At 43.5% G+C, this 20,422-nt stretch overlaps 1 protein-coding gene across 4 annotated transcripts in view; it reads right to left on the bottom strand.

Annotated features, from left to right (window-relative positions):
• The window catches only part of NUP214 (nucleoporin 214), a 74,160-nt gene extending 55,404 nt beyond the window's left edge, over window positions 1–18,756 (bottom strand). For 3 of the 4 annotated variants that reach the window (XM_030536064.1, XM_030536065.1, XM_030536066.1), the window contains exons 1-13: window positions 18,618–18,755; window positions 16,340–16,535; window positions 14,844–14,995; window positions 13,405–13,609; window positions 12,474–12,544; window positions 12,066–12,129; window positions 10,771–10,874; window positions 10,038–10,144; window positions 9,454–9,520; window positions 8,703–8,829; window positions 3,726–3,887; window positions 2,090–2,570; window positions 251–426 (exon numbers count right to left, since the gene is read on the bottom strand). In XM_030536064.1, the coding sequence (XP_030391924.1) occupies window positions 251–426; window positions 2,090–2,570; window positions 3,726–3,887; window positions 8,703–8,829; window positions 9,454–9,520; window positions 10,038–10,144; window positions 10,771–10,874; window positions 12,066–12,129; window positions 12,474–12,544; window positions 13,405–13,609; window positions 14,844–14,995; window positions 16,340–16,535; window positions 18,618–18,659 (1,954 nt within the window). In that variant the 5' untranslated portion in view covers window positions 18,660–18,755. Of the gene's footprint in view, window positions 1–250; window positions 427–2,089; window positions 2,571–3,725; window positions 3,888–8,702; window positions 8,830–9,453; window positions 9,521–10,037; window positions 10,145–10,770; window positions 10,875–12,065; window positions 12,130–12,473; window positions 12,545–13,404; window positions 13,610–14,843; window positions 14,996–16,339; window positions 16,536–18,617 lie in introns of all 4 variants that reach the window. The other variant, XM_030536067.1, reaches the window with a different exon arrangement.
• Window positions 18,757–20,422: the final 1,666 nt, after the last annotated feature.

Raw genomic sequence — 20,422 nt, 5'->3', positions numbered from 1 at the left:
TGTTGCGTTACTTGAGACAATGAATAGTTATCTCTGTGAGGAATGAGGGGCAAAGGGGAAACCCTTCCAGTTCTAGTATTAGGCCCATTGCACCATATAGTTTGCAGTCTGAAAACTGGGAGATTTCAGGAACCATAGCCCATCTGCACCAGTTGAAAGCAGCACAGAGAAAACCTCTCATGCTCACTTTATACCTGGTAAGATAGAAATTTGCAAAAACAAGAATCAAGCCTTAGCCTCAATGTCATACTTGTTGCAGACACAGGGGTGGATGCCTTCACTGGGGTGGCAGGTGAAGCAGAGAGGGGTGTGGACTGGCTTAGGGGCCCTCCAGGAATAGGTTTGGAGGTAGTGGAGAATGAAAACATCGTGGAGCTGTTGTGACTGCTGCTGCCAGCAGAAGCAGATGTGTCTATGGCAGTGAACCTGAAAGACAAAATTGCAAATATTTCAGCACCCTGAATTGGACATAACTTCCTCGCATATACCCAAAATGAAGCATTAACATCTAAAGAGGAAACAGACACCAAGTACTGTTCCAGCTGGGAGTGAAGATGGGAACAAGCCATTTAGGGAATATGGATGAGACTGCATAGCAGAAGGAGCAGGTGGTGTTTTCAGAGAATGGGAAAATGGTGAAAGGACAAAGTGGACTCTGGGACAGTCACCAGACAGAGGCTTTTACACCTCATTCCAGAATGTTAGATTCAAGAGGCATATGCAATCCAGACAATCTATTCTGAAAAGATTCTGTGGCTCACATGACATGGTTTGTGGCTCCTATAATGGGTAACTGCAGAGAATGTCATGAAGAAGAATGGTTTCCTGCTACTGGTGAAGGTAATGTGATACTTGGTTCTTGCTGCCTCAACCACCAGAGCAGAACTGTGTGGAGACTATTCCCCACAGAACTGCCAGAGTTGTGTAGGAGTCAGCTCTGGATCAGGGAATTGCTCAATTCTAGGAATCATCCCACCCCTAGTTACATCAGGCAGAGAGAAAATTAACAACCAGCAGCCTTAAAACCTGAGCTATACATCAAATGAAACTAGTGCTGGCACTGTAAGGTGTGTCAGGTATTACCTTTAAAAGGCAAATGCTGCAGGAGAACAGGAACGTCCATTTATCTTAAAAACCAGGACCAGTACTTGAGATGAATATTCAGCTGATTCAGGAATTGATCACCTTGTTTGTCCCTAACACTAACTTTAAACAAGCTTTAAAAGCTACAGCCAAAGATCTTAATGGAAGTAGATTTTCTAATTTAAAAATAATTCTTAGAACCATTAGAAATTTCCTTATACAAATATAAAGAACCGATCTCATTAAACCTCTGCTCCAATTAACATTTCCCTTGGTGTTCTAGTCTCTTCCCTTAACAATAGAGTGAGTTAAGCGAATTAAATATCTGTGAGGACAGGCAGAAGGCTTTGGAGCCACAATAACTTTTTGCACCGGTGACTCAAATCCAATTCATATGGATACCGATCAGAAGCAGTTACCCTCCAATTGCATGTGAAGAGAGTTGGGAAGTCTCAGGCCCAGTTCTCAATGAGTAAATGTCAGCATAAAAAAACCACTGTTACCTCTCACTGCTGGTTCAGTAGAGAGAAAAGAATGATAGGGCCCTTGAAAACAATTACTCTCTCACCCCTACGTCGGGGTGAGGCACACTAGAGAACAGCGGAGGCGGCCTGCACTGCTACCACCATGCAGTACCTGCTCTCGACACAGCGAATTTCAAATGGCAATGGTGTTAAATTGGTACCTTTCACCAGTATTAACAAAAGCCAAGAAACAAGATTAAGATAAAAGCACTAGGTATATTGCACAGCACCAGCTTGCTAGTTCTGCTGCTTTATAAATACAACCTATGACAACTTCACCATTCCAACCTCTACCTATGACAAAGCCTTGGGTAGTGAAGGTGTTCCTCAGAACTCCATCTGGAGCACAAAAGACCCCCTTAGAAAAAAAACACAAACTGGAAATAGCTGTTTGATCTTAGTAACTATCACCATATGCTACACGTTCCCAAACTGGTTTAACCACTGCCCACTCTTTACATAAGCCATCAGCTTGTACTTACTTCTCGCTTAGGTTTACTTTGACAGTAGATGCTGTAGGGGTGATACATGGTTTCAGTCCGGCCGGTGTGGTAGACAGTGGTGGCACAGGTGCACTGTTTGTAGCTGGTTTAAAATTTGTAGCTCCAAAAGAGAAGGAGTTGGCTGTAGCTGCCATGGGGCCTGCAGCGGGGGAAGGAGTCATTGAAGCTTTGGAAGAAACAGAAGAGAAGGAGAATGCAGCTGCTCCAGTTAGACTGGAACCCAGAGTTTGCTTGGAAACATCTGATGCAAAGGGATATGGTGGGGGGTCTCCAGACATAGAGCCGGACGTCTTTACAGCTGAAGATGTAAAGGAAAAAGTGGCTGCTCCACCACCAGCAGAAAGCAGACCAGAGGCTGAAGATGCAGGAGCAAGAGGTGAAGCTGTGGCAGGAGTGACAACTGGTGCAGTTTCAAACTTTGAAGGAGCAGTAGGGGTGGTCGGGGTTGTGGCAGTACTTCCTGGAAAAAAACAATTGGACCAAGTTAATATTCTATCATTAAAGGAAGGAAGTATTGCAAGTGGACAGTAAAAGTCATTCACGCTACTGAGACTGACATCACCACAAAATGACAGGGAGGATGAAGGTGTTTCAGTCTTCAAGTCAAACCGCTGAGATATTGAATGGACAAAGCGCAAGACTGCTCGATACTGTCATTTCCCCAAGCCATTTTGAATGAATTTAGTCTGGAATTTCCAGGGAAAAGGCTTCACCATTCATCCATTAGTTTTGACGTGGTTTGTTTCATCCCAAATAAACCAGCCTGCCAATGCACAAGTCTACTGTGGATGCAATGAGAGGCACAATGCCAAGCTAAGTGTTCTGTTCCAAGTGGTAAAAGCAAATGTACAGATTTAAAGAAGAAACGGGTAGCTTTGCACTGAAACATCACTCCATGTATACAGGGAAGTGAAACAGAGAATGAATTAATCTGCCCAGGCTGGCACAAGGAGCCCCCTAATCTACATTTTACACATACTGTAATAGGCTCAATGTGTCTATTAAGACTATTTACTTCCCATCCGTTTTCCAATGCTATTGTTGCAGTTGATCCGAGACCTCATGATCACAAACAAAGCATCTAACGCACGTCATGGCCCCATGCAGAAACAACATATGGGAAGAACACAAAAGTTCTTTAGGACAGGCACTCATTTTGTTTTGTGTTAGTACAGCATCTAGCACAACAGGACCCATGACTGAGGAGGTCCTAGGTGCTACTGCGACACAAATGATACCCAACACCAAAACAAGAGTGCCCAAGATGCCTTCTTGAAAGATACAGGTTACAGCAGTTGGTTTGCCATATAGTTGCAGCCCTGTACCCCAAAAGTGACTGGGTATAAATGTACACTTTGAGAAATGCTTTTAGTCCTTCACCAGGGCTAGCGAGTGCTATGCACATTCACACAGCTGGTGGAATGGAACCTTGCGCCGGGAAACCATTACGAGCTGCTTCCTTTGCTCTACATGCTGGGGCACAGGCTTGTTTTATTCCACAAAAGCCTCCTAGTGGTCACCCTCCAACTACTTGGATAGCAAGCTTAACAGCTAAGTACTTCAAAGTGACACAAATTAAAGCAAAGGCCTCTTCCCCACACATGGGAGCACCCACCTGCTGATTTTGGTGCTCTCTCCCCTTCTATTGACAGTGGCTCTGGGGTCACTATGAGCGATTTGACACCTGGGTTTTGATTGATCATGTAAAATGGACATAGCACTCCATCTGTAGAGAGCAATATTAGAACTGGAGCTGGAGGGAGGGTCTTCTCATCACCTGCAAAAGGCCACACAGCATGCTAATGACACTGTCAAAGTCACCTGCCTTCATTGCCACCGACATCACCCCAAATCCCTCATATTTGACTTCCTTACCATCTCACATCAAAGTGACTTATGCACAGCCTTGTAGGCAAGACTATCTCTGTTCTCATCTTCCCCTACAATTGCCCCAATCCCTCTACTTCACTCCTCCATTAGTCTCTCATTCTTGACTTCACGGTTTTCTAAACCAATAGATTTTAAGGCCAGAAGGGACCACCATGATTATCAAGTGTGACTTGCTGCTTAACACAGAGCATAACATTTACCCAGTAAATCTTGCATCATGCCTTCTATTATGCAGCCCCTTATGTTTGGAACAGTCCTCTTGTCTTCACTCCCCAAGAGCCTGTTCTCTCCTCCCCACAACCATAAAACTCCCTCTCACTTCTCAGTTCTCCTGAGCTAGGAACATGTCTTCTTTCATCTTTGTAAAAACGTACAACTAAAATGCCATGCAACATATTAAAAATAATGCCAACATTAAATACACACCCCTCTGGAGAGGACAGCTTAGTGGTCTATGCCTCAGACATGAAATATCTGAGCTTCTTGAAACTACAGATTTGTTTTTAGAGTCTGCTCCGATTTAAATGTTTTCAGTAAGGTTAAAATCTGGGCCCCAAACTGCTTGTCAGATCTTAAAAATTTCCTGTAAGAGTTTTCTTTATGCTCCCTATTGATATTAAACACTCAGATCTAGGACACAGAAACCTCTATGATGGTTTTTTGTCTGGTTTATGGCTGCACATTCCTCTGACTTCCCAAGACCCTATTCTTTCTCCTATTAACACCTCACTGAGACCCTGCTGGGGAAGGTCACCACTACAGACTAAGGTTTCATTAAAAAAAACCAAAAAATCCACAAACAAACTACTCTGAGGGTATGTGGCCCGGGGGAATTCCTTGGTTTTAACTGGCAGACGGCACAGGGGTTGCACAGGTTTTTACAGGGATGCCTTGGGTCAGATATATGCAGAATAGTTCCTGAAAGAGCAGCATATGAGATCTCAACCAAAAACCCAGAAACCATTGGTCTTCATAATCACTGCAAACCGTATCAATGGATAATATTTAAGGAATTATGCATCTGTAGTAAAAATATGTTCTTAACAGGAGTTAAGGCAGGTTCACCAGGAGGTGACATGCCTTGGACGTGTTCCTTTCAGACAGGAGGTAACAATTCCTTATCTCTCTGCCTGACCATGAGTATCGTGTTGCACGCCTCACAATGAATGCCTATTTGCATACTGAACCAGATATCAGTTGAAAGACTGCAAAAATCTACAAAAAAGAAAATCTACAGGAAAACAAAATTAGCAGGGGGGTGTCCTACTTATGACTAAGATCAAAGGATTAGTCTGTAATATCAGAGAATACAAAGAAACATACAGGATCTTTCAGAGGAGGAAAACTGACAGCCTGTTGTGTCTCATGAAAAAGGGGTCACTGCCAGTCTGGCTGTAAAAGCACTGGTGAGCAATACTTTACTAGACATGAAAGTATATCTTGTTATTAAGTCTATGCTCTAGAACAGTTGTCCCCAACGCAGTAGCATCTTAATGCACCCGAGTCCTGGCCCCCGGGAGAGCACCTGCCAAAATGCCCGCCAAAATGCCGCTGAAATTCGGCGGGACACCTCTCAATGACACCGCTTGCCGCCGACAAGTGGCATCATTGAGAAGTGTCGCTGCCAAAATGCCGCTGAAATTCGGCAGCATTTCGGCAGGTGCTCCACCACCACAGTGGCCTTTTGTCTGGCACCTGCCAGACGAAAAGATTGGGGATCACTGCTCTAGAATGTGTACTATGATTTATTTTATATACAAGACCATTTGCTTCCAATAGTTCTACTTGCTAGCTTTTGAATCTCTATACGTTGTTAAATAAACTTATACTTGATTTCAGCAGAAACACATCTAAGTGTTAACTGGAGCAGTGATCCAAGGTGAAACTTAAGCTGGAGTGCACTGTTTCTTTGGAAGCAGCAAATTTGTGAATATCTAGTGAATCAGGACTGGATACTCCAGGAAGACACTTGGAGGGCTCGGTGGTTGGAGCATGCCCATCGCTAGCCTGTATGCCTAGAGGGGCGCGCTTGTATTGTCTGCAGATGATGGAATTGGGGAGCTGACCCCCAGCAGTCCCTGACAAGGCTTCCTCATGCTATAGGAAGGTGGTAGTGAGGTGTCTCTCAACTCTGGGTTCTCCTGGCAGAGCTGACCCTTGGGTAGGGCGAATCACGGCAACCGCTTTGGGCCCCGTGCTTCAAGGGGCCCCACGCTTCGACATCACAGTGTCTGATGGGGTGAGGACAGCAGCTGTCTGCTGTGAGCAGATCAGGCAGAGGCAGTTAGCGAGCAGGAGGCAGCTAGTGTGTCTGGCCTCGCCTCCCACCCAGTGGCTCACACCATTTGGCATAGCTGGGGGGGGGGGCGGGGGAGGAGGAGGGAGAGACTTGGCAGACCCAAATCAGGGGTTTCTGGCTGCCATGCAGACAGCTGGGCTCCCCCGTGGCACCTGCGCACAAATTGTGCAGCCCCCACCTTCTCCCTGGACTCTTGGGCCCCTGCTAGGCCTCAGGCAGCGCTGGCAGGAGGGTGCTGTGCACGCAGCTCACCCGCCCTGTGCACCCACCCCAGCCCCCCATTATTCAAATGCAGAGGCCTCCTGGGAATGTGGGGTCCTAGCCCAGGAGGTAGCATTGGCACCCAGTGGACAGGCACCCTCTACCACCAGTGGGTGGGCTTTGCTTCAGGTAACCCTCCATGGCCCACGCTCCGCGGAGCAGCTGGAGCCCCATCGCCCCCAGCAACCCACCTGCTGCCCCATCCTTCCCCCCAGGGGAGGCCCAGCACGCTCCCTGCCCCATGGGGGGCACATACAGGCTGATTCGTCCCGAACCCTGCACCTCCCTAGGGATGACTCCCGGGAAGTGTCAGAGTGGATTAAGCAAGCCTAAATGCAGCCAAAAAGGAGCTGATTGGGTTAAGTGGGGAGGGTATGGAATATGTAACTATGGATTTCTCTGAAGAGATCAGCTGAATCCCAAGACAAGAGACATGAATCTAAAGAAGCTGCTCCAGTAGATTCCTTAATCCAATAAAAAAAAGTGTCTGGATTAACACACAAAATGCTTCAAATCCAATTCTGCATTAAACACAAATTGCGTACCATAGCCTGTTGCTACAATAAAGGCTACTGCTGTTCTCAGTTAACTGGCATGCTGCTATGCTCCCTACATGCAGTTTGTCCCTGCCTTCTGCTGTGCCCAAAGGCACCTCCATTTCAGTCTCACACTGTGCTTAGAGAGAGAGTTTTCAAATCCCTCTGAGTAGTGTCGTTATATCTTCAAAGCACCTTGTCAGAGACAGAAGCTGAGGAGCCTTGAGGCAGAGCAGAAACTATAGCAATAATGTAACTGGCTGATTGTAGAGCATAGTAGGGTACAAAGCCAGGTCAGGCCTTTTGCTTTAATGCAGAGCTGATCCCTAGGCATTTATGAACCATGCATTTTCCAGGTTATGGAATTAGCCTGCTTTTCCTTTGGATCAATGCAAATAGTATATAAAAGAAAATAGCCCTGCAGGAACAACTCTTCTACAAGAGCATGCCCAGCACTTTAACAGGCAAGTACTGGAGTGAAATGCTACAGGTAGTTTCAAGCCAAATATAATCATCTCAATTCCATCAACTGAGTAAGTGATGGAAAACAAAGCACATAAGTTATATATTGACTACTGCCGAGTCCCAGGTTACTAAGAGCTTCTCTAATTAGACAACTAGATGCTGAACTGTACCAGAGCCTATGTTAAGATGTAACCTCTCAGGACACTGATAAATGCAAAGTGTAACACATTGGAAAACATAATCCGAACTATACATATACAATGATGGGGCCTAAATTAGCTGTTACCACTCAAGAGAGATCTTGGAGTCATTGTGGACAGTTCTCTGAAAACATCCACTCAATGTGCAGCAGCAGTCAAAAAAGCAAACAGAATGTTGGGAAACATTAAGAAAGAGATAGACAATAAGACAGAAAATATCATATTGCCTCTATATAAATCCATGGTACGCCCATATCTTGAATACTGCATGCAGATGTAGTCACCCCATTTCAAAAAAGATAAATTGGAATTGGAAAAGGACAACAAAAATTATTAGGGCTATGGAATGGCTGTCATATGAGGAGAGAGAAATAAGACTTGGACTTTTCAGCTTGGAAAAGAGACGACTAAGGGGGGGGATATGATAGAGGTCTATAAAATCATGACTGGTGTGGAGAAAGTAAATAAGGAAGTGTTATTTACTCCCCATAACACAAGAACTAGGGGGTCACCAAATGAAATTAATAGGCAGCAGATTTAAAACAAAGAAAAGGAAATTTTTTTTAACATAACACACAATCTGTGGAACTCTTTGCCAGAGGATGTTGTGAAGGACAAAACTATAACAGGGTTCAAAAAAGAGCTAGGTAAGTTCATGGAGGAAGATCCATCAATGGCTATTAGCCAGGATGGGCAGGGATGATGTCACTAGCCTCTGTCTGCCAGAAGCTGGGAGTGGGCGACAAGGGATAGATCATTCGATGATTACCCGTTCTTTTCATTCCCTCTGGGGCATCTGGCATTGGCCACTGTCAGAAGACAGGATACTGGGCTAAGATGGACCTTTGGTCTGACTCAGTATGGCCGTTCTTATCACCCTGCCACTGCCCAAAAGATATCTGAGTTGCTATTAACAACAAAAACAAGCAGATAAGACTTACTGATAAGTATTGGCATGTTACTGGTGTAATCTATGGCAACACCTACGGGTAAGGTGTCATCATTCTTATCTGTCACAGGAAGTTCTGCTCTGCTGGAATCTTCTAGAACCCACGATTCCCAGTTGTTCTGGAAAGAAAAAATATTTTTGCTACTGTTCTGTGATTTTCACCACTCCTACTCACACTGGGAACAAGCTGCAGGAAAGCACAAAAACCTTGCACATGAGTTGTGAATAGCCTGGCTTTGGAATGTTAGCCAGAGATTTAGAAAGAATAGATAGCAACAAGACGGGCTATATCTGTCAACATTTTCCAGGTTAAAAAAAAATCCTACAAATATCAAAAACCTTCACAAATTCCTGGGTGACTTTTACATGTGGTACTTGCATTTCTGGGATGAGTTCACTTTAAGATTCAAGTTAAACTAATGAGCTCAGCAAGACTAAAGTCACTATGGTGAAAAGTGATTCAGGATGTTAAACTGGCACCAAGCCACTGATGCAATACAGTCCTTTAGCACTTTGCTCATTACCTGCTATGCTTCAGTTCAGTTGTCTACTTTCTGGTTACTAAAAACTCTGGCTCATAAGCAAGGAAAGGATGTAATAAAAATTTCCTTTCATCTTAAGATTCTATGTATATCAAACTGGTAAACTCTGAGCAAAGCATTCTCTAGCCCTCAGTTCTTGATATCCAAATAGCTTTCCTGGAAAAGATACGTTTGGTCAAGTGCAGCAGAAAGGAAGGTTACCTGGTCCGCTTGTCTAGAAAGAATGCTGACTTCTGTAGAAGCTGCTGAAGCTGCCAGGACTAGAGCCCTGTAAGTACAGAACCAAAACAGTGTTAAGTCCAAATATGACGACAACACGGAGTTCCTCAGCCCATACTATTGTGAAAGGCATCCCAAATACTTATAGCATGCTTTATGAATCAAGAATGATAACGATTTATTATGCTCAAGTGGTAAAAGACAGCGGAGACATACAGTGAACTCTTCACCATTCTAAACAGGTGTCATTAGCAGTCAGGGCATCAGTTCCTTTGTCAGAGCTGATGATATAAGATACTCATGCACCATCATTATTCTAAGCAATTTGTGATGGAACAGAAATAAATAGTTTAACAAACAAGGCATAACATCTTCACACAGACCTGTGAACAGAAAAATCTAAAAGCCATGCACCACTTAAAGCATAAGTTTCATTCTTAGTGAAAAGCACATGGACTTTAAAAACCTTTGTGCATTTATTTTACCACCCAAAAACAGAGAAATGGACAGTTTGTTATGTATATGTATAAAGATCTGCAGACTTAGTCATAGGTCTCTACACTCACCACTCCTCAACATAGTTGAGAAAGTAATGATGCTGTCGCTCGGTGCAACTACCATAGCAAGGCTCCATGAAATTCATAAACTTCTCTGGCCGTTTTTCTTCCTTTTTCTGCAGACCAGAGGAACAGAAATTGACATTCGATTTAGCTTCCATGAAAGCAAGTTAAGTCAGCTTCTCATACAAATGGGCATATCTAGACAATATAATTACATTACATTTCTTAGAAATATGCTCAGATCATTACAAAGTTAATCTGGCCCAACTGTGTAAAGTGCGCAGGAGCAATCAGGAGTGCACATGTGCATCACTATACACAAACAGTCCTGGAAGGGTACAATTTGGTATCGCGTACAGCAGCAGGTTACAACAACAAAAAAACCAGTCTCTGGCTGGCCCACATATATGTGACAAACCATCGAGGTTACCTTTCAGAGCACCTGATAGCCAGGACTTAACTCCTGTTAACTTGGAGACCTCAAAAGGTCTGCCATAGTCTAACCTCAATAGAAAATGGGATACTGATTTATTCCCAATTGGACCCTACTTCAATTTTTTGCCATTAAACTTCAGAATTGAGTTTGATACTAGAACCTCTGTTTGATGCTAATGAGAACAATAAAAAGAACATACTATACTAATAAGCAGGTCAGAAGAACAAACAGTGTTACCGTCACATTCATTAGCATAAAATTCTTAAAATGAGAAAAATAAAGTTGAGACTCCCTAGCACTTACAGGTAATACAGCCATCACCACCTCTGGGGATGTTTCCAAGGTCCCATCAGCAGCTGCGTAAACTATAGTGAAGACATAGGTGCCAACCCAAAGCACATCCAGGACTGGAAGGAAAATGAATGATCATCACCCAGAGACATCTTAAAAGGAGCACTTCCTTGGATGTTGTGCACTATGTGCAACTAAAATCAAACTCGAATGCTACTGTGATATTGTAAATCTTATAGGGATGGTTTACACCTCTGCAGCAGCATGAAGACAACTTCTAATGCATTACCTAGCCAACTACATATCATCTAGCAGACAACATATATCAAGTGTTTGAGTGACATTAGGAGACCAACTTGATGCGATGAAATCCAAAAACAAAGCTGAAGCATGTACCTGGGCCAGCCTACTGTGCCTTGGTCCACTGTGAGCAAGGACATACCACTGTCTTCGCACACTGAACATCTCGAATGATGGAGTTGAAGCCTTAACTCTAAATTTTCTGCATTTGCATCAGTATTAGAAAGTTCTGAATGTAATTTTGTAGTGGTGGTTTGAATTTTATTATGAAGTAAATGAAAATTATTAAAAAAAAGGTCAATTCTCTCATGAAGTGTCTGGAAGTCTCCATGGCAAAATGTAATTGCAGCCTTTAGAAAGTAGAGTCTATCTTAAAAGTCGTCATCGTACACTGACATAATGCACATCTTAGAAACCCCAGATATGCACAGGAGATGCTTTCCCCCCCCCCCCATATCTCCCCACACCACTAAGGCAGATCACTCAAATTTATCTTAATATTTTAATTTTGCATATGCATAAAAAAGCAGCTTGTATTCATTTAAAACATTAAACAGTTTTTTTAAATGTTTGAATATTCACAGAATGATACCAGAAGGCATCATTGTGATTAACTAGTCTGACCTCCTGTATAAAACAGATCATGGAACTTCCCTGAATTAATTCCTGTTTGACCCAGAGCATCTCTTTTAGAAAAAGAGTCAATCTTGACTTAAAAATTTTCAGTGATGGCAAATCCACCACAACCTTTTCTGAGTTGTTCCAATGGTTAATTATCCTCACTGTTAAAAAGTTCATGTCTTATTTCTACATATGAATGTCCAACTAAAACAAGATCTTGTATATTAATAAAAACTGCCTCCAGGCCAAAAATTACCACATTAACCCCTCCTCCCAAAAGAGGTGTCTCTGGCAGAAACACTGGCACATCCTTAAGTACCTTAGCACCAACAAGAATCAACATAAAGAGATGTCAATGGATGAAAAGATAAAAAAGAATACTGTACCTTTAACAGGATTATCTGAGTCATAAAATGGAGGACAGGGAATTACTTTTTTCTCCTGTAGGCTCTGAAAGAAAAAATTCCTCTTTCAGAAATAAGAACACCAACAACCCCCATCAGGAGTTTAGCAGATCCTAAAGAATTGTTTTTAGGGTGCTACAGATCCTTTTTAACAGCTACCACTTTCCTCCTCGGAGACCCTTGCATTTCAGCAGCAGCAGCAGAAGTCCCAATACCTCTCTCAAAGGCAGATTGAGATGCTTAATGTTTTTGATGTGCTTGGAAAGTTTCACATCAAAGGCACTGTACTTTGCTCCCAATTTCAATAGCCACATGCTGATGAAAGGCAATATTAAGCCTAATTAGAAGTCAGTGAAATGAAACAATGAATTACTGCAAACAAACACTTACAGGCAGATACTGGACCACAGTGCCATTTTGTTTCCCTACAGCCAGTTGCTTTCCTTTGGGGCTCCAGCACACTAAGTAAACAAGAGGGTTTTATCAGCACAAAATAGAATGGCAGTGGAAGAATTAAACACTTATGGTATTTCCCAGTGACAGCATCAGTGAACTAAATACCACTCAAACCTGAGCCAAACAGCCAATCCTACTGAAGTTGCCCTCCCTCGTGGATTCCATGGACTTTCATTACCATATGGCAATGCAGAAAGATGAGTCCATAGAGGCTCCATGGCTCAGATTAATTAAAATTTCAGCAATGCTTAACTTTCTGCACATCTGCCTTGGAGTCTGGCTATACACAAACTTGCATTGGCTTAAACCGGCGAAAATCCTGTGATTTAAGACAAGCCACAAAGTGGCACCCATTTAACTAAATCAGTTTAAAAAAATAAATCACACCTTTTGTAAAACCAGTGCAACGTGTGTTTGAGCCAGGCCTCATCTGCGCTAGAAGTCTGGAGAATGCTTGCAAAATGCCAATTCTGCTTGCTTGCATTCCACATCACAGAAGACAAAGTTCCTCAAGCACTGATGTAATTGAAAAATGCAGGGAAACAATTCTATTTAACCTGCAATACTGTACCTTTCCTTCAAGTGATACTGAAGGCCTGATATAATTTAACCTTTTGTCAGAAACATTTAGCTCTAATTCTCAAAGTGGGCTGCTCAAGAAGGTCATGAAATTTTTTTTAGAAAACCTCTACTGGAATATAATTAAGTTCTATTAAGTTTAACTCCATTTGCTCCCCAGAAGAAAATTTTAAAATTGTTGTAAAGGCAAATATGCCTCTCTCTCTAGTGACAGCTACACTTCCACACACTTTACGGCGTCTTCCATCTTTACGAATTATCACTAAGCCATAGTTGTGTCACCCACCTGATGTAACAGCCACCGAGGAGGGAAGAGTGGCACACACTTTTACAGACTCTGTGACCTGCAGGACAGAGATACTACCATCGGACAGACAGACAGCGACCATGGAGGGGCTAGCAGGGTTCCACTTCAGATCACAGACCATTGCCATGCTGCCTGAGTCTTTGGCCAGTTTATGATAAGCAAATGGACGTTTCTGCTGTTTAGCCTTTTAATAGAAAATAAATGATTTCCTTAGCCCATAAATTCAGTGTGCAAATAAGTTCTCCCAAACTCACAATCCATAACTGTTTGGCCCTGCTGTACTGTAACGATTGCGATGTAGGAAAAAACCCTGACTGCTGCAGCACACAAACCAAGACTTAATGCAAGTTAAAGTGACAGGTTTAGGTTAAAAGTTACGTAGTTATTCAAAAATTCTTTCCTTGTGTCATGTTAATCATCTGGAGAAATTAAAAATTTTAAAAATCTAGTTTATTTTTTTCACCATTAGGGGGTGGGGGGGTGGGGATTAGTTTCATTATTGGTTTCTTGTCAGTTTCCCTTTCCTATTCTACAGTGCTGCAGTGGCTGGGTTGCAAACACTGAGGGGAATGCGTAAACGTACAAGCACATTGTTTATGCCAGAATATTAAAAAATGTCACTAAAAGGGATTAATATTTATGTTCAGTGCTGCACAAGATCAAATACTGTCACTGTTTCTAGCATCTAATAGTAGAGAGGGTTTTTTTGTTTGTTTTTAAATCTATATTTGGACCTAAACAACCTGATAATGCCCTTTTAAAAGCCAGTAGAGCAGCCGTGGAAATACTGCTCCCTGTACTGGGGGCTCACAGTCAATAATAAAGTTCAGTCTTCAGCATACTAACATGCAAGCCCATGATACTTGATGCAAAGCAAGCAGTAAACTATACAAACTATCAGTTTGGCCTTGTTCAATTGTTCCACCCAAGTCATTTTCTTACACTACTGCAGTAGAATATTTTCTGGATAATGTTTTCATCTTTTCTTTCAACATGTGCCTTATTCAGGGAAACGTTACAGCTACGCAATACCGGAGAGTGCAATAGCAGAGACGGACAATCGCAAACACTGCTTAGCATAGCTGACAGGGCCAGCATACAAGCAGGAGCTTGAATTACCACATTCCAAGTCAGAGGCGGCAGTATTAATATTTGGCACTTTTCTTCTTCACAAGTTTTTAACAACAGTTGTGAGATCCTCACAACAGCCTCGTGAGGTAGGAAAATAACCTCATTTTACAGGTAGGGAAACTAAAGCAGATTTTAATTGAAAAGTTATTGAATAAACCTCACAGTTCTTTGTGTACAAAGCATACTCTATTGTGGACACTCAGGAAAGCATTTTGAGATATCCCCTTTCCATCATCAAATGCTTCCTTTCAAGGTGAAATTTGTACATCTGTTTGCAAGTACCTTACCTGATTTGAGAAAGTGCGGACATCAAAAAAGCCAATGAAGGAACCAAACTCACTGGATGTCATGCAGACAGACAGTGTGAGGTTATCACAGCTCAGAGCCAGGTGATGCACAGGAAACTTCATAGGAACCAATATACTTTGAACATTTTCAACTTAAAAACAAAAGGAAATGGAAGAGGGAAAGTATGGAGTGGTCATTCTTAGAAAACAGTGAACAGTAAGTGGTCATTTTAAGGAGAATTATTAAGTAAATACAGATGCCACCTGGTAACCTAAACACTGCAGACTAGTTCTAAAGGAGGCATAGAGATATGTACTCCACTTTCCATAAGTCAAGTCTGAATAATCTTTTGGATGCTTAACTATCTTGAAGAAGGACAGTTCTAATTACAGGTTTTTGAGGAATTTCCTTGTTCTGGATCCTGGCATATGGATTGCCCTAAAACTGAAGAGGCTCAGACTTGCATCTAGTTGGTTGTACATTTTAATACACAAATTACTGGAAGGGTCATATAGCATAGATCAAATAGAACTCATGACAAATTTTTTAAAATTTGATGGATAATATCCCAGCAAGTCTCATTATTTCTGAGGTTAAGATCCAGCATCAGAATCACAGAAGTGACATGAAGACTATTTTCCTTACAGGATACTGGATTAGATGGATGATTTGATTTGATATAGCCAGGCAATCCCTGAATTCCTGTGAATATCAACTGTCAGAGGTACGAGTCTGGCAACGTTTCTCATGTGAAAGAAAGTTCTTATATGGCACACATCACAACTGTATTTTTAATTACTCGGGAGACATCCATATACTAACAACCACCTCTCTTTCTTCCCAGCCCCTAAGGAAAAACAGCCTGATGAATGTATAGGTTTGTTTGTTTACATGAGCAAGAGGGTAAGTTCGGTAATTTATGAAGAAGTTACTGAGAGAACGTTAAATTGAAGAAATTACTTTTGCACTGGAGGTCTGAAAGCGGTAGTTTTGTGATGACTCGTCTCTTTTACTGGAGAGAGTTCCACAATCTCCTGCTTTCACAAGCCTCCTTAAGTGAGTTCACAGGTTCACTATTGTCCTGATCTCCTGTGACAGCTGCAGGCTATCATGGTTGTGAACAAAAACAGCACTCTCTCCAGTAGCTAAAGCCAATCCCATGGAGGACTTCGAATGTTAAGAAGAATAAATTCCTGTTCAATTTTTCCAATGGAGAGCCTGTGCAGAGAGTATGGAATCCTGATAACACGTTCACAACAATTTATATTGCAAAGCAGACAACTGCTGCATCTTGTATCAGCTGGAGATGCATCAGCATATGTTGTCTCATTCCTAGACATAACGTTCAAATAATGAAGCCTGGTAGTCATAAATTCATGGATCACCACAGCCAAGCCGGTATCAAATGGAACGTGGCATGAGTAGACTAATCCACTATGTCATAGACCTTCCAAATGCAGCTCTCCTTGCTGTACAGTAATAAAAAAAAGCTTACCAATTTTATTGCGATCTTCTCCTGCTTGATTCTGCATGAGAAGATCTTTAGTGTGAAAGATCTGCAGGCCAGTTGCTCCACCAGCAAAGACTAGCCCATATTTGTTCGAAATGGCAAGGAGACTGGAACGCTCTTTAGGGAGTTCCTCAGGAGCATCAAATATTCGGACCTTCTTCAACGCTCTGAACTGAAAATCCTGTTATAAAATAATAGAGTTTAAAAGCAATTCTAGTTGTAGATATGTGGGGTGGGGCAAGAGGACAAAACTGAGTTTCACTTACACCCTGGAGAAATTGAACTTATTAAAAAGCACTTTACACTTATCCACTACTACACATAAAGCCTCTCAATTGTTACTTCCCACATGGTTGCCAAGCCACGAGCTCCTGAAAATTATTTCGAATAGTTTACACACCACAATGACAAAAATATTGACCCTAAAACTGATCCAAGGAAAAATCATTTGTTACAATCACTTCCAGATATTTTTTTAAATAAAAACAGAGAGTGTGATAGGGATAGTTCCATGAATTATCTATAAACAGATGGGCCAAGGACTTCACACAGTACATTTAATATTGACAAGATAAATAATGCAGAATAGGAAGGCTGTTATTAATCTCACGAAACACTTTCACTACAAGCCGTAACAGGTAACTTTTCAACATGATATTCAAATCTCTCTCAAGGAGGTCTAAATACTAAACCATTTCTTCTTCACTTTTTCTACTTTACAGCCTGAGCACCAAGTTATTTTCAAGCATCTTTTTAAAGGTATTTGTCTATAAAGTGTCCTAAAATGGACCACTTCTTTTCACTGTTCACAAAATAAATTAGGAAGTCACCATTTTAATTCCTGACAGGTATTTTTTTTTCCAAAAGTTTGATAATCGTTAATATTCTTGGCACTAATTGGCAGGATTTGGAAAACATGAAGACATTCCTAGAAGGTAGCACACATTTTCCATTTGGAAAAAAAAAAACATGCATCACAGCTAGTACAGTCATCAGAGTGACAGTTAAGGGACACTGTCAACTTAAAAGTGGAATGTGTGTCTGAATATATTTTTTACTTGCTACTGTAGTAACACTTAAGATAGCTATACCCAAAACAATAGGAAAAAATCCCCCTCCATCTTCCATCTCCCCACTGAATGTTTACTTTGTGTATTTGGCAGTACTTTGCATATAATCACTACCCCCTATTGTCTGCATAGGGCTTTCGCATCACAGGAAACAGAAAAATAGGAAAAAGGGTGATTATAAACCACAAAATTTTAAAGCTACATATAAATGCTGATTGACTGGATTGAGAACTTAACGGTAACATTACTACTATGCAGTCTCACTCCTCAAGTCAATAGGTTGACACAAAAACAGGAACAAACCAATGTTTTAAAATGTAATGGTGGTGCCTAACATTAGGCTCCTAAACAAACTGTCTGATTGGTGAAGATGGGGTACTGACCACTCACCAGGATGACCAGATGTCCTGATTTTATAGGGACAGTCCTACTATTCAGGGCTTTGTCTTACATAGGTGCCTATTACTCCCATCCCACTTTTTCATACTTGCTATCTGGTCTCTCTAGCACCTGTTGATGTAAAAGGCACTTGTAGCTACCCCCTACCTCTCAAAAAAAAAAGAGGCCACTTATTTAGAGATCCCCCTCCCTTAGGCACTTAGTAAAGTGCCTAAATACAGATACAGGCATCTAACAATACCCCCAGGAGTGGAAAACTGAGGAAGCAACCGCTACACAACGTTTCACCTGAATAACCAACCTCGCTACCAAGATCTAGGACGGAAGCTGGTTTAGCTCCTGCCTGGAAAGGAGCTCGCCTTGGGCCGGCAGCCCGGGGTCCCAGTTCCAGGGGACAGGGCTCCACCCATCTAGGGGAGAGGGGGATGACGGGGCCCGAGAGAGAGGATGGAAAAGGGAACAGCTGTGAGCTGAGTGACAGGCTACCGCCACCCCACCCCTGGCGTCCTCCTACCGCCGCTCCCTGACCCCAGACCTCCCTCATACACCCAGCCCCCCCCAACGCAGGGGTTCCCCCCTCCCGCCCCAGGATCCACCAGGCCCCGGCCCCAGCCCAGCCCCACCCCGGCGTCCTCCTACCCCCGCTCCCTGTCCCCGGACCTCCCTCATACACCCCCGCTCCCCCCAACGCAGGGGTCCCCCCTCCCGCCTCAGGGTCCAAGAGGCCCCAGCCCAGCGTCCTCCCCCCTCCTCCCCCAGCCCCTACGCTCCACACCGGGCCCCCAGCCCCGCACCTTCATCTCCCGCTCGGGGACCACATCCATATCGTCCCCCATGGCTCGGGCTCAGCCCCGGCGACAGCCGCTCGCCTCCTCTTCCCCGCCCGCGGGCTGCGCAGGGACCCGAACAGACACTTCCGCTTCCGGAGGCCATCGGGCCTAAGGGGCCGCTCTAGCCGCAGCGCTCTATGGCAGGGCCTCTGGGGCCGGGAGAAAGCAGCGTAGACAGAGGTTAAGATTAGGGGCGGGGCCTAATGCCGGGGGTGGGAGCTTAGACCGGGAAGGGGCGTGGCTAAATGGGAGGGGGCGTGTCAGGGCAGCGACTAGTGGTTTGTACAGTGCCTAGCAGAGTGGGGGACCTGCTGCATTCTTGGGGCTCCTAGGAGCTACACTGAATAATTCAAACCTGACCCTGTGTGAGGAGGGAGATCAGACAGCACCTGTGAAAAATCACAACACGTATGTTTCAGGGGTGGTGGATAGTTGTCTATAGAAGACAATACCTCCAATATGGGGAGTCACATCTGGTCACCCTACCGTGGATCCAGCCAGCCTGGGAGGAGGCTGCAGCGTAGTTCCAGGCTAACATTTCCCTTACCTGGTCAGTCACTCCACTGCAGTAAATCACCAGCTTCAGCCTCAGGAGAAAGAAGTTATTCCAGTGTTGCCCCCTCTCGTGATATTTGGTGTTTTAGTTAAAGCCCTAGCTCCTGGAGTCGCTTTATTACGTAAGACCAGGTTCTTTTGAAGAACAACAAACAAATGTCCAACCCTCATGGTGTTTGGGATGGAGATGGGGTGTATGTGGCCTAAATATAGCCTAAAGGCACAGAAACTAGAAGGCCAAAAACCCCAAAGCTGTATGTTTTAAGAAATTCATGATCTTTAAGCCACTCATGAAAGTTTGAAGGCTTGGCAGTAGTATATGCAATAATCAGTATGCAGACAGCATACATAACAGCTGTGAATGATGCTGCCAGAGTGTTGTGTATCTGAACATAATTACCATAACAGTTTAGCACTTTGCATGGGGGGATAGATCCACGTGCTGCATTTCAAAACTGATTGTACTGACCTATGATAAAGGAGCTCTACATTCCCTGTACAGTCTCCAAGTGAAACATGAGTGCAGCATAAATCCTGTTTTAAAACATCAGTCTCAAATTATGGAGAAGCAAGTTAATGTGGCTTTATGTTTATAGCTGAACTGCTTAATTCCATTTCTTCCCCTGCAGCATGTAACTGCATTAGCAATTACTATTATTTGGCAGTGAGATTATCACACCCTTTAAACTAAGCTAAAAAAGTCTTGTCCCCCTGCTCTAGTGTCAGACTAGATCAGAAGTGGGCAAACTTATTGGCCGGAGGGCCACATCGGGGTTTTGCCACTGTATGGAGGGCCAGGTAGGGAAGGCTGTGCCTCCCAAACAGCCTGGACCCCATGTCCTCCCACTTCCTACCCCCCCCAAATCTCCACCCCATCCAACCACCCCCTGCCCCTTATCCAACCCCCCCGCTCCCCACCCCCTTACCATGCCGCTCAGAGCAGCAGGAGCTTGCAAGAGGCTGAAGCCAACTACGCTGCCACACTGCCCAGCAGGAGCGGTGAGACAGAGCATTGGCAGCACGGCAAGCTGAGGCTATGGGGGAGAGGGACAGCAGGTGAGGGGCCAGGGGCTAGCCTCCCTGGCCGAGAGCTCAGGGTCCAGGCAGGTGGGTCCCACAGATCAGATGTGGCCCGCGGGCCGTAGTTTGCCCAGCTCTGGACTAGATAGAGGCATACACACACCAACAGCAAATGAAAGGCAAACAATAGCATT

The sequence above is a fragment of the Gopherus evgoodei genome, chromosome 16 (genome assembly GCF_007399415.2).
Source record: "Gopherus evgoodei ecotype Sinaloan lineage chromosome 16, rGopEvg1_v1.p, whole genome shotgun sequence".
NCBI classification, from domain to species: Eukaryota; Metazoa; Chordata; order Testudines; family Testudinidae; genus Gopherus; species Gopherus evgoodei.
The sequence above is the reverse complement of the archived record's forward strand: the minus strand, read 5'-3'. Positions and strand labels throughout refer to the sequence as shown.